At 42.6% G+C, this 14,576-nt stretch overlaps 2 protein-coding genes across 4 annotated transcripts in view; one reads left to right on the top strand and one right to left on the bottom strand.

Moving 5' to 3' along the window:
- LOC107383449 (contactin-associated protein-like 4) overlaps positions 1–14,576 on the top strand; it is a 164,854-nt gene that overhangs the window by 87,952 nt on the left and 62,326 nt on the right. For all 3 annotated transcript variants that reach the window (XM_054743198.2, XM_070541545.1, XM_070541546.1), the window contains exons 6-10: positions 7,827–8,002; positions 8,182–8,325; positions 10,099–10,366; positions 11,624–11,773; positions 11,897–12,065. In XM_054743198.2, the coding sequence (XP_054599173.1) occupies positions 7,827–8,002; positions 8,182–8,325; positions 10,099–10,366; positions 11,624–11,773; positions 11,897–12,065 (907 nt within the window). The remainder of the gene's footprint in view (positions 1–7,826; positions 8,003–8,181; positions 8,326–10,098; positions 10,367–11,623; positions 11,774–11,896; positions 12,066–14,576) is intronic.
- On the bottom strand, positions 199–4,451 carry LOC139061714 (uncharacterized). Its single transcript, XM_070541547.1, has 2 exons — positions 2,772–4,451; positions 199–2,711 (listed from the first exon to the last, which is right to left on the bottom strand). The coding sequence occupies exon 2, from the start codon at positions 2,224–2,226 to the stop codon at positions 199–201; it is 2,028 nt and encodes a 675-aa protein (XP_070397648.1). The 5' UTR covers positions 2,227–2,711; positions 2,772–4,451.

Raw genomic sequence — 14,576 nt, forward strand, 5'->3', positions numbered from 1 at the left:
TATGCACCCACCTACGTTGGTGCTACAGTACAAACGGCGAGCATGATCATGGTTTGTTAAGTCACCAAGGAACTTCAGAAATTTAGCATCAGGTTTCTCTGGGGGGTAGATTTCAGGAGACTCCTGTGATCTACCAGTAGTGTTCCCCCAGCTGATCAGGTAGGTCCTGGCCACGCTGGGAGGTTGAGCCACGCCTAGTCATGCGGACGTTGGCTCTGGGTCTGGCTTCTTAGAAGCAGACTTTGGTGCAGGGGTCTCATCTGCAGATCTCAGCTGTTCCTTCTGTTTAGCTAGGAACTGCTGAAACATCTCCTGGAGGTCGGCTTTGGTCAAGTACTCACCTGCGGACTTGTGTTCGGGACCTACCTGTGGGCGGCGCTCCTTAAACCTTCCACTGTCCCGACCTGCCTGCCGTTGGTTTTGGTTGGGCCACTTCCTGTCTGATTGTCCAGACCTAGGCGGCCAATCAGCACCCCCCTTCCCCTGTTGAGGAGATTGGGACTGCTCTCGCGGTTTAACAGGTCTAGGTTTAGCAGATTTTGGCTTAGTGGGTGGAGCTTCTGTGCCTTCGAGCTCCAAACGCGGCTCGGCGTCGGGAGCTAGGTGCATGACGCGGTGATGTGCGTCAGGCTTTTGGGGCTTTCCGCCGGCTTCCCAAGCCTGTTGAGCGTATCTCCTAATCTCCTGAGTTGTCAGTTTTTTCATCCGACAATACATTGAGACTTCGGAGCGAACACACTCGTGCAGGTTGTGAATGAACAGGGATCTGAAGGCAGGGTCTTCCTCGAGCCCAGGGCCGTTTCGACCTTGGAAATAAGCACTTTTGAGTCGGCGATAATACTCTCTGGGGGGTTCGTTTCTCCCGTGTTTGATGGAGAAGGCCCCCATTGTAGCTGACGCAGAGTCTGCATACGTGGCGTATTCATCTCTCAACGCTCGGCAGAGCGAGGAGTACCGATCACGAATGTCAGGTGGTAGAGTTTCCATGAAACCGTGCACCGTTCTAGATGTGGTTTTCCAAATTAGCTTGAGCTTTTCCCTTGAAGAGGGTGCTGGAAGATCAAGCAGACAACGTTCTATCTCCCTGAGATAATCGTCGACATTGGATTCATTGGTGTTAGGATCAAAGCGTTCTATGTCTTTAGCTAGCGATTCAATTTGACGTACACGGAGCCCTGACTCACGGTACGGCGCGTCATCCTCTGACTCTGACCCACGGTCTGTCTCAGAGGGCGCTGGATATCGCTGGTGTGCTCTGGGCTCCCAATGTTGACTCCTGGGGCCCAAATCGGGGTCCGGCATGCTGTGGCGGGCTGCTGGCACGTCACGTGGGTGTCCTGGGAGGTCCACCTCCCGGGGCACGTCTGCGTAGTGCAGCCTGCGTCTTTCAACTGGGGCTTCTGCGTAATACGCTCTGTCCGGGTACGGACTGGCGTATGATGCTTCGTCATGCAGCTGGTTATCGGCATGCCGAATACCGGAGTAGCTAGGATGGGTGGATGGTTGAGGTGCAGCTTGGGGTGCATAACCCCAATCGGCACCTTGCACCCTTTGTGGACTGGGGGAGCGGTCTAAATAGAGGTGCCGCTCAGCTGGTCGACTTCTCACTGATTGAGAAGGCCGTGAAGATGAGGGTGGTGGTCCAACCTGGGATTCGAGGGCGAACTGCTCTCGGCCCCTAGGTGGTCCTGAATGCCCTATAGTGTGTGTAGGGAACGGGGCCGCAGGTTGGGACAGATGAGCTTCATCTCTCCCCTGCGGCGTGCGTCCGTCCAGAGAGTCATGGTGTTTCCCCCCTTCCCACTGTCTGTTGTCATCAGCAGAAGGGGGCGGGGTCTTCTCCCCATCTTCCACAGAATCGGTGCGGGTGTCGTCGTCCTCCTCATCCTTCAGACTTCCATTTCGCTGTTTTTCAGCTAGCATACTCTGGAGGTTCAAGATCTCTCGATCATGTTGGAGTCCTCTCTGATAGAGGATCAGGGCTAACTTAGCTAAGTGAACCTGGATTGGTTTTGTACCATCCGGGTTTTCTATTTGATCAATTACAGCTTCTAGCTCGACGCTACGCTGTTCTTCAGTGAAATCCCTAGAAGGGTAGTCGGGTTCTCGAGCAACCGCGACCAGTTTGGACAATATTTGTCCAGAAAGTAGGCCAGGTTCATAGTCGTGGGCCGCAGCGCCACCTGGTTGCTGGGAGTTGGTCAGGTCACTACTCTGTCCCTCCATTTTAACAACCGAACCAAAAATAGCCTAGTAGAGCTTCTGCAGATAGCTCAAGGCTGCACCTTTGGCAGCAACTGCTAGCTTTGTAGCAGAAAAACACTAAATTAACCTTTGTGCGCACAGGTTTTAGCGTTTTAAGATTGCACGGAATGCCGTGACTGACGCTTAAAATACTATTCCTTTCAGTATTTTAGCAAAAGCTGGTGCGTTGCCGTAGCAACGTCTTACAACACTTGCAGTGTTAAATATGCTAGTTATTCCTTCAGAATATTAGCAAACAAGGTGTTATCAGTCTTTGAGTGAAGGTTTCAGTTAGTTATAATAGCCACTGTGAGTTAAAGTCGCTAAATTAGCAGTTAATTTTAGCCTAAAAGGGTTAGTCAGAATTACTTACACGCTGCACCTTTAATGAGGAACTGAATTTTAACCTAAAAGGTTAGCCAGAATTAATTACACGTTGCACCTTTAAGGAAAAACTGAATTTTAACCTAAAAGGTTAGCCAGAATTAATTACACGTTGCACCTTTAAGGAAAAGCTGAATTTTAACCTAAAAGGTTAACCAGAATTAATTTACACGTTGCACCTTTAAAGAAGCACTGAGTTACTGGTGAGAGTTCGATGCAGCTTCCTGCTCAGCGAAATCAGCACCACTCTGTTGCTGGTTCAAGGCTGAACAACGGATTATTTTTAATTCAAGCTCTTTGGATTTATTTGTTTGTTTGTGCCGGATAGAAATCTCTGTGTATCCAAGCCTCACACGGGGCACCAATAAAATGTTGGGGTTATTAGGAGCGAACAATTAGTAAGCTTCAACTTACTTTTGGATTCTTCAATAAATTCTGTAAATATGGGAATATTTACTGATTTATTAATTAATTAAGATATTCTTAGATATACGGGGCACCATTCCCCTTTTTCCGGGGAAAAATTGAATCCAAAACTCTTATCAGTCTTTCTTGAAGTTCGTAGAATCCTTGGAGCAGAGACTTCTCTTCGACACAACAAAGCTACTGGACACAAAAATCTGAATTTTATAACATTTAATTAACAATTTGTCAAATGAATAAACAGTGGAATAGATGAATAATAACCATGTGATATGATTGAAGATGGATGTGTTTGCATGTGATGGAGGATGTATGAATGGGGTCCTTTGTTCTCACAAAGGAGTAGTGTGTGTGTGTGTGTGTGTGTGTGTGTGTGTGTGTATGGATTCAAAATGGAGTCTTGAATACAAGATGGCTGACCCCTTTGTCTGGCTAAAGTGTGGGTGGCAACTTGCACTTTAACTTCCAAAGCACTTAGAATCAGTAGTAACTTAACCTTAAATCACTCAAAACATTTCAAAAGATCATGAAACAACACAAAAGATTAATCACAAATTAATATCTTTTAGTTTCAGCCTGGCCATGACAGAAACCATTTTAAGATACCAAACAATGATCAATAAGCAGTTTATTCTTTCAAAATGACCCGACGGACGTGTTTGGGACGAAAGAGGAAAACACGAAGCTACTTTTTAAGCAATAGACGCGGTTTATTGCTTATTTGAGACTATAGAGGAAACGGGAGAAGGAAAGAATGAGAGAAAGAGATGAGTTTCTGATCACCAGAACAGTGAAGCGTCCCTCACTGTTTTGATTTGACGGTTCTCCGTGTTTCTCCGCAGCTTTCGGCGTCGTCCTTCGGTTTGATGCTTTCTCCGTTGTTTGGCTCCACGAGTGTTTCTCCACGGCTGGACACAAAGAAAACGAAGTTCCTTTTGGGCTGAGTTTGACAACTTACAGCGTTTCTGAGAGCTGGATGGAGTTGTTGTTTCCCTCCGCTGGTTCTGTGTCCTCAAACATCAGCTGGAGGGGAGCAGAAACGAGCAGATCAGCGGTCCCGTGGGCTCAACTTGGCTCTTAGAGCTTCCGCGTGCTCAAAGAAGTCGGAGCGTTCGACAAGCGTGTCCTCACCGCCAGGTATCCTGGGCAAAAGAACGAGGTTTCTTTGTCTCTGCTGAAGATTTATGGTCTTAGTTCGCGGGAAAAGCTCCACGGCTTCCCGCACATGCGCAGAACGTGTTTCTGGTACTAGGCGGTAACATCACCCAATGCTTCCGTGTGCAAAGCATCATGGGAAATGAAGTTTCTTGGCGCTGATGTGATTATTTGCTTTTCAGAGCAATTTAAGCACAGTCATTTTGGAGAAAATCACTGCATAGTAATTTCCTCATGAGGTCAGACCCTCAACAGTGTGTAGGGTGTTACGGGAGGTTGCCATGCTGAATCATCACTGTCTGGCACACTTCTCACCAAGAGCCCCATCTGGCTCCAGAAATACTTACACGTTCCTCTTTTTTCCAATTCTACCTTTCTGCCAAACTTCAACTTCAAAGGATGAAATTCAAGCATGAAACAATTTTTTTTATTTTTTTTATTTTTTTTTACAATTTTGATGATGAATTTCCTAAAGATTAAAGATAACGTGTGAAAATGACAAATATTTATTCAGTATATTTAGGCTGGGGTCCATAGAGTGACATTATCGCGCGCAAACAGAGTGTAATCGGCCAGATTTCTGAAAACACCAAAGGAGAAATTAAACCATTCCCTCTGAAAATGTCTTGGCAGATAATCCCTCTCTGGCATTATAAAAGCTAAAACAAATACACTTTTAGAGTTGGTAACAATTTAAAATTCCTCTCATTGTTTTCTCCTCTTTGCTTAGATAAAATCGAGCCTTGAGACTGAAAAACACATGGCCGCTGTGATTAATGTGTAAACTGGAAAACATTTTCTCAAGCTTTTTGAGCTTTTTGAGGTCAGAAATTCAAAAGTCATAGTTTGCAGTCAGCAAATGCAGCAAAAATCTACATTTTAAACATTAAAGAGGGACAGAAAGGCACCAGTCAGAACACAAACTAATACGTCTGTGTGCCTGCATGCTGTGCTGACGTTTGTGGAAATATACAATCTGCAGCGTTTACACGTGTGCAGCAAGTTGAACAAATCATTTTGTTCCCAAAGACCCAAAAATCTCGAACGCATCAAAACAGAGAATAAACGAGGGAAATAAAGGCAGCTGGAGTTTCCCCGGGAGGGAAATACGCCACTAAACGCCTGTTGTAATGACTCCAGCTACCTCTCTTGTTCTGAAGAACATTTTGCTTAGTAGGCTGTTGCTGCTCAAAAGCTTTGTAAAACATCTAATACCTTGTAAAATTAAAAAGCAGAGATGCTGTAGCTCAGAGGATATTAAAGCCGTCCAGTAAAATCACAGAACAAAGACTGAGAACATTCAACAGGATCTCTTCCTCTTCTTTGTGATTAACAGTTTGTCTCTGAGCTCTGACGAGACCGTCGGCCATTTGCCTTTTCATCCACACACTTGTCATCACGTTCTGACTCTCTCACATGTCTCTGTATTTGGGTCTCTCGGTTGGATGCCCTTCATATTTCTGTCCCTCATTATTTCGGCCTGTCTTTCACTTTGCTTTTATATATAAAAAAATCACATCAGCTATTTTGGGTTGAAGTTGCATCGTTTTGTTTGGCTCACATTGATTTGCTTTGCACATCCACAACCTCTGATTAGCTGCAGAAACGAGATCATTTGGATGCTTTTTTGATGTTTTGACAATTCAGCTCATAAAATCCTGACAGCTTGTTGGTTTGCTTTCTTGTCCAGAGTTAGATAATAATGTTTGAAGGTGATTAAACAGACGGCAGCTGCTGATAAGGAGTTAGACTTTTGGCTCAACTTAATGAAATGTAAGACAGGCTATGATGCATAAGTACTTTAGCAAATGCATCAAACATTAGTCAAATACATCCAACCAGACTTTACTATCAGCCCCCCCACCCCCCACCCAAAGATGTTTGATCTATAAGCTTCTAGCAGAATGGCTCAGGAACCACTGGGTGGATTTAACGAAGCTCTCAGATGATCTCCATCTATGACTGACTAACTCAGAAAATCTAATTTAAATAACTTGTAATTGAAACCGTTGTTTTGGGCAGGCACCTAAGTTTTAGTCTTAGTTCATTTTAGTCGAGCAATATTCAAAAAAGTTTTTTTGTTTACAAAGATTTTAGTTTTTAATTTTACAAAACATTAAACAGAGGATTATTCTCTAACAAATGCATTTATAGGTCAGGCGTACTATGAGCGACTGGAGCGAGTTTCATAACACTATATAGTTTTTGCTATGGGACACAATCTCAGCTGCCCCAGATTTTGTAAAACAATAATCGCCAGACTGTTATCATTTTTTTTTATCTTTATTGATAATCACAATAATGTATAGAATTTATCGATACAGATCTGTGCATCATTCTGTAGATTTTCACTAAGTTTATGGTTCTCTTTCCTCAACAGAATGAATGAACTCTTAGGGAGCATAAAGAATATTCTACACAATATTTAAATAGAAATAAAGAAATGTGTTTGCTTAATTTATTATTTGAGCTATCAGACCTCTATTAGTTTCTTTACATGCATATTTTGGCAAAGACCATCTACTTAAATGCTGTAAGGTTTTTCCATATAACCTATGAGTTTTCACGAGCCTACAGAATTAATATAAATAACCCAGTTCTGCTCTTGAGCATCAGCAGAGATGTTCGTTTTGTTTAGACTCCAGGACAATTTGACACCAGTATTTGATTATTTCACATCTGCTGCTCATGACACCTCTGGGATGTGATCTATTGATAATTGGTGGCTCAATAAAATAAAAAAAAAAACTTTCTAAATCAAGAGGCTTTGGATGTTTTAGGATGGTATTCTGCACCTTGGTTTTTCAGATCAACGTTCAAACACTTTTTCTTCTTAGTTTAATAAAACTGGCACAGAGAGAAAAGGCCAAAGAGATAAAGAGCAAATACTAATTCATATATTAATATCAACTCAGTCCCTTTGTTTGGTCTTTATATTGACTCCTTTCAGTTTTTCTTTTCAATTATTCAAGCTGTAATGAAATTATGCCTCCAGGGAGAGTCTTTATCACACGGCTCTCCTCCCATGCTCACCTCCTACCACCTAAGAAATGTTCCATTAAGCATAACAAATACAGAAATCCCACAGTTTTCATGTTGCTCTGTCCTGTAATAACTGCACTTCTGCTTTATTTGCTCAGACTGTGAAAAGCCGAATGCTCTCGCATCAAAAAAGGGAAAAATCTGTTACTTCTTTCTGAAGTGAAAAGTTTTTACCAGATAAACATCTTCTACGTATTTAATGTTTTATTGTCTTCAGCTCTTTCTGCTGCATCTCTCAAAAGAAGCACGAGGTTTCCCCTCAGATCTTTGGGGGATGCAAAAATATATCCCCTAATTTGAGTTTGCTGGTGCTCATCTATCATTAATGAAGCGTCTCTGAGTTCCCTCTGTAGTTTTCTGGTGACATATTTAGCTTTAGCCCGTCTGTAAATATGTATTTATTCAGCAGAACCTGGCGAGATGAGCGATGGTGACCTTGCAGTGATCCTCCCAGCAGGATGCACAAAAAAATCAAATATTCTAAGCAGAAGAGAAACTTTTGAAGACTTTAAACTGAGTAACTTTTATATGAAAGTGTCCATTTAGTTTTGTTTCTCCTCTCTGCTCTTTTGTCCCAGGCAGGACTTTATCTACTGAAACCAGACATCTTGCATCCCTTGGAAGCCTGTTAGACGATCAGCATTGGCACCATGTGACCCTAGAGCTGCACAGCCTTCATGTCAACCTCACTGTGGACAAACTCACAAAACGGGTGCAAATCCCCACAGAGCTCCACCACCTGGACATAGATGAGGTTGGGTCCAACTCACATCAACACAAATGTGTAAAATCATCTGCATGAACCCAAAACTGCAGCACATGCTGAAATAACGAGGATTTAAAAAGTCATTTTATTTATTTGGATCTGAACGTTAAAGTTTACAGACTTTCCTTTTTTATAAAACAATTCAGAACATTTTTGCTCCCATGCAGCTGAGTTTTGGAGCAGTTGAGAGTCTCCTTCAGAAAACCATCATCTCCAGCAGGAACTTTCATGGCTGCCTTGAAAACCTCCAGTTCAACGGTCTCAACCTGCTAGAACTCGCTAAAGTCAACGACCACCGAGTCGCCGCTGTGGTAAGCTCAGAATGTTTCAGAAGTATATTTGAGAGCTTCTGTCGGTTGAGAACGTAGAGAAAACGTTCCCCTTTTTGCTGGAACCATGCTAATCTGGTGCACACAGCACTTTTGCACAAGTCAGCACTGTAACCATAGGTTTTTGTGTTGGTCTTTAGTTCTGATTATGTCTCAGTTCTTTGGAAATGCTCCCAAACGTTGGTATTTCAGTCACCTTCCCCTCTGAATATTCTGTCAGTTCTCCAGACAGAGAGGAGATTCATTCTGCAGCTCATGATGAGCTTTAATTTGGGAACCCTCCTGAGAATTTAGGTTATATGCAGCAAGAAAAAGTCTTCTCTTTGAATTACAAGTTACATGATTGTTGGGGAGCTGCTACACAGTATTCTGAGTGCTGATGGATGTCGGCGGCTTTCAATGTCATCGGCAAAGTTGGATCTGTAATGAATCACAGCTCCACCTTAAGAAAAGGATCTAACCTTTCAACCAAATCCACAACTTCACTTCCACCCTCCTCCCTTACTCTCTGTCTCCAAGAACTCCATTCTTGGTTCACCTCCCACCTTCTCAAACTGAACAGTTCTAAAACTGAAGTCCTCCTGGTAGGTACACCTCATATTCTCTCCAAATCTAACAGTTTCCCCATCTCTATTGATAACTCAGCAGTTACTCCCTCCCCTCATGTTAAGAGTCTGGGTGTCTCTTGACAGCACACTTTCTTTTCAATCTCACATCAACAATATTACTCGGACTGCTTATTTTCACTTGCGTAACATCTCCCGCCTCCGTCCATCACTTACTCCCTCCACTACTGCCATCCTTGTCCACAGCCTCGTCACATCCAGGATTGATTATTGCAATTCACTTCTCTTTGGTCTCCTCAGAAAATCCCTCCATAAACTGCAGCTTCTCCAGAATGCTGCAGCACGTGTCATCACTAGGACTCCATCATCTCATCACATCACCCCCATCCTGCAATAACTTCATTGGCTGCCCATTAAACAGAGAATCAGTTTCTAAATTCTGCTCATCACATTCAAAGCTCTCCATAACCTGGCTCCATCCTACATTTCTGATCTCATTCACATCACCACTCCTGTCCGCGCTCTTCGTTCCTCTACTGCTCCTCATCTCTCGGCTCCCTCTGCTCGCCTTGTAACCATGGGGAGTAGAGCATTCAGCTGCCCTGCTCCCCTCCTCTGGAATTCTCTGTCCCCTGATCTACGCACCACTCACTCTCTCCCACTTTTTAAATCAGAACTCAAAACCCACCTCTTCACACAGGCTTTACCACACAGTTTTAATACATTGTTTTAAATTTTAGCAACCTAGGCTTTTTACATATTTCTGTACTGTTTATCTTGTTTTATTTTCCCCCATTGTTGTAAAGTGTTCTTGAGTGTCCTGAAAGGCACTGTTAAATAAAATGTATTATTATTATTATTTTTATTAACCACCGTTTAAAACTATAACCTGTAAGACGAACTTTAGCACCCTCAGATGTCTCTGGTTGTTTTGTTTTCCTTATTTATCTGGTTACCTTCACGTGAGGAGACTTCGGTATTTACAGCATGCTTTCCTAATCTCATCCTGACCTTTGCTGTTATCGTTATGGTAATATCAATGTCCTCCTTAAGGAGACTTGCTGATGAGATCCCTCTGACATAAGGTCACATCGACACGCCCTCTGCAGCTGATTAATATTCATGTTTTCTGTTGCTTTATCTCTCCACTGATCATTTTTCTGTCCCGCCTCATTCTTTTCCCTCTCAGGGCAACTTGACCTTCTCTTGCGTTGAGCCCAATTCTGTTGCCGTGACTTTCTCCGACCCTCACAGTTTCCTCCAGTTGCCATGGGCAACGGCATCCTCGTCAGAAGGTGCTTCAGTAGAGTTTCAGTTCAGGACATGGAACAAGGCGGGGCTTCTGCTAACCTTCGACCTTCCCCAACAAGGGGGTGTGGTCTGGTTCTACCTGAGTGAGGCTAGACTCAAGTTGCATATCCAGAAAGGAGAGAAGGTTCTGCTGGAGCTCAGTGCAGGTCAGTCTTCATGCAATTGTTTCAAAGTTTCAGAATTAAAAAAAATAATAATTAGGTGGTGACCGAGTCCAGAGGGAGAACCTGGGAGGTCAAACTTCTGGTTCTATACATAAAAATAACCTTAGAGCATTTTACACAAAGCTGGGCAAGAATCAGGGGTGAAGATCAAATATATTTGTTCTTTCAGTTTAATTCACCATAAAGACTGTATAGAATCCTACTCATCATAGTCCTAAACAAGAACAATGTTTAATTTTACCGAGTTTTATGCAGAATGAACACGAAATTATAAATACTTTGCATGAAATTCCACCGTTTAAGTTAATTAAACAAAACTCCTTCTTTCTCCTGCATCCCATCGCCAGCAGGATGAATGATCCTAAAAACGTTTCATGAAATCAGTTTGTTGGATCTTCTTTCCTGCTTTATTCTGAATTATTTTTTTAGTTTTACAAATGTTAAACAGAATTTTAAATAAAGAAATTAATACAAAAACATTTGATTATTTTTAAATACTGAGTAAATAAAAATACTGACCACAAAATCGTGTCTAATGCCCGATTTACTACAAAAAGAAAAAAAAAGAAATGTTAAAATAATATAAAAGCCTTTTTTCCCTATTTTACTGTATGTTTTATGTAGCTTGAGGCTAAATTAAGTCTATTATTTGAGACAGAATCCTCCGAGAAACATTTATTCTGGTAACTCCAGAAATAAATGTTAAATCAGTTTCTGAAAAATGTATTTGCAGGTTGGTCACAACAACATTTGGTCATTATATTTATTGCATAAAAAAGCCAAGAAGTGTTTCAAAATGTGTTTAGTTGGTCCAAAAATGAACCTAATCATAAAAAAATGTTATTTTTATTATTATTGTTTGGCTAGGGTTAGGGTTATGTTATATTATAAACTGATTGTGTTTTTAATGCCTCTTTGATGGAAAATGAAGATAATAAGTTAATTGATTTATAAATGTACAAAACGCTTGACACAACCCTGAATGGTACAAATCAATATGACAGAAGATGAAGCTCTTCTGCTAATGCTGCTTTTGCAGTCGATTTGTGCAATTACAGCTAAATGCTGTTTTCAGCTGAGAAAGAGGGACGTGCTTTACTGCTGATAACACAAAGAGCCATTGTGCACGTCCTGCTGTCTGTGCTCTGACTGAACATTTGACATGTTTGCAAATGCTTGACTTTGTGTTTTTAAACTACTCTGCTGCAGAGCTGAGTCATGAGTTTGTTTGTCTGCCAGGTTCTGCTCTCAGTGATGGTCAGTGGCATTCAGTAGAGCTCAACTCCAGACGGGGTCATCTGAGCATCTCTGTGGACAAAGAGGAAGGAGGCAGCGCTCAGGCCAGCCCCTCATTTCCTGTCGCAGTAGAAAGTCAACTCTTCTTCGGTGGTAAGAACGTGTGTGGATCCAAAACTGGGCAGGCGATAAATCGCGCATTTCTTTGATTATTTAAACCTTTCTTTCATTAAATTTCTTTAATCCATCAGTTTAGAAACCATGCTTTCTTCTCAGGCTGTCCTACTGAAGACAGACAGGAGTCCAAAGATCATTTGGACACCTTCTATGGTTGCATGCGTTCTATAACTCTGGACACCAACATTGTGGATCTCATCCTGGTGCAACAGAGGCAGCTGGGAAATTACAGCAACCTGCAGATCGACATGTGTGGCATCATCGACAGGTCTGCTACTAGAAAGGTCCTCTGTCTGTTGTTCCAGATACACTGGGCAGTCGTGCAAACATAAGGATAAGTGTGAATGTTTTCATAGTGGAGATGAATTTGCTGTGATAAGAGTATGAGAAAAAACTCCTGCTCACCACAAGTTGGGTTTGAGCCCACGAGGGCTTGTGCTCGTTGGATTTCAAACCCAACACCCAAACACTCGGGTGATATTTTTAAACAGTCGGCACATTTTCAAAGCATGAGACACCCCACACATGGTGACCAAAAAATTATGGATATATCGGTTTTGGTCCTGCAGCGTGTGGTGTGCAGCAAATACTTCATTCACCGCCAAGACTGGAAATTCTGCAAGATAAAATGTGGTTTGGAAGTACACGAGCGTGGCGGAGAAGGAGTATGCTGATCTGGCCGTCTGGTTGGGGTCTGGGGTGGTGGGTTGCTTTGCTCAGCGTTGGGCGGGGAAGCCAGCTAACCAGCATCCCAGCAGAAAGGGTCGAACTTTGGGAACCGGAAATGGTTGTACCCCATGTGCAGCAGTACCGGGACCAGAGTGAATAGGGTGTGTATCATCGGCATAGAAATATATGGACAGTGTCTTTCCATAGACTCCAATAACACGTTTTTGAGGGGAAATGGGAGGTGACCACCACCACTATTTTGACCGTGTCACAGGTTCCGTCAAGCCCAGACAATTCCACAAAAGGGAAGAGAGGTGGAGCTGAGGGTGGGGCTGTAAGGCTGGGATCAAATGACGACACCCAGGCGAACAAGCTACAAGCTAACCTGGAGCTAACCCTGTCTAACCCAAAGCTAACGCGGAGGTGGGAGCTAAGCTAACGGATGTAGCTACCTAGCTACTACCGGAGCTAACTTTGTGGAACACCAGCGACCCACCAGCGACCTGAAGCTCACACGGAGTTTAAGTCGTGGTTTGCAGCGCTTTTTCATGAAAAGTACCTTTCTGTGAATAACAAAGTATTAAATCGGTAAGTTTATAAGTTATTTCTGTAATGAAAATAGCTTTGAGCAAGTTTTCAGTATTTTTAATGTACCGTATTTTCCGGACTATTAAGTCACTCCAGAGTCGCACCAGCCATAAAATGTATAATGAAGAAGAAAAAATATATATGAGTCGCATTTTGGGGGGGAAATTTTATTATTTTTCTTGCAAAATCTGAGACAAAGCGTTTCACATTGCAAGACAAGTACCGGTAACAATAACAGAATAATGCGCCGCAGCAGCGCGCCACGGTCTCCAGCAGAGGAACGCTGTGTTTGAAACCCTCCCAGTGGGACAGGGGAACTCATTCATGGGTCAGAGTCGGCCCGCAGCAGCGCGGTGTAGCCTACATAATTTGTTATATAAGTCGCTCCGGAGTATAAGTAGCAGGACCGGCCAGACTATGAAAAAAGTGTGATTTATAGTCCGGAAAATATGGTAGTTATTAATATTTGAGATAAATTAGCAGGCTAAATACATTTCATATATTTCCAAAACTTAATACATGTTTGTATCTTGTACAGCCAAGTAGCCTTTATTCTGGACTCAGCACAATTCACCAAAAGTAAAGAGACATTATACAGATGAAGTAGCACAAGATAACTGACTGGAAGAAATGGAATTATCATGAGAACCAGAACAAGAGAGCCTGATAACACTCATGTGAAAATAACAATTAAAAAGTATGTATGTATATTAGAAATAAAAGTTTATTAGAATTAGTGTAACTCACTGTGATCCAAACAATAAATCAGCCATAGCTGATCAGCAATCATGAAATGAGGTCTGGGAGTTTTAAGTTTAATTATTTTATTACATTTTTTTCTTAGATCCGTTAAAAGGTCACCATGGCAGCCTGTATGTCTTCAACATTGGCTACACAAAGCAGCAAGTGTAAGTACCAAGTACTTGTCTTGACCACTTCATGAATGGTTTTGTACTTTAAACAGCAAGGCCAAACCTGTTATTTTTTCCTCCATAGCCATTTGGATCGTTGGAGACAGCTACGTGAGGCGTGGTGCCTAGAGAGCTGCAGAGACCCCCCGGAGATAACCTTGGCCTCCCTGACGTCTGTGTCTCCTGGTTCGATTGGGGCGGACTGAGGTGGAAAGACCTTCTCCCCTTCTTTTTCCACTCCATGCGAGGAACAGCAGCTCCAGGTGTCCTCATCGTCCACTGTGGCGGCAATGACAAGGGGGTGGTCAGCAGTGTGAAGCTGGTCAACAAGATGGAGGACCTGCACCGGCTTCTCCTTCTACACCCTCATATGATGATCATCATGTCATCCATCACCCAAAGGTGTAGCTCGAGGGCAAGTGTAAAACCTGCCAAAATTGAGAAGGCAAGCAGGATTGTCAACAGTGTTATGGCTACATTTATTTGTAGCTTAAATGGTGCCGTTGTTGTGCATCCTCACATCAGACATGACAGTCCAGGGATATTTTTGTCAGACAAAGTTCATTTCACAAATAGGGGAAATTATATATTTTAACTAATATCGCCAGTTG

Source organism: Nothobranchius furzeri, chromosome 11 (assembly GCF_043380555.1).
Source record: "Nothobranchius furzeri strain GRZ-AD chromosome 11, NfurGRZ-RIMD1, whole genome shotgun sequence".
NCBI classification, from domain to species: Eukaryota; Metazoa; Chordata; class Actinopteri; order Cyprinodontiformes; family Nothobranchiidae; genus Nothobranchius; species Nothobranchius furzeri.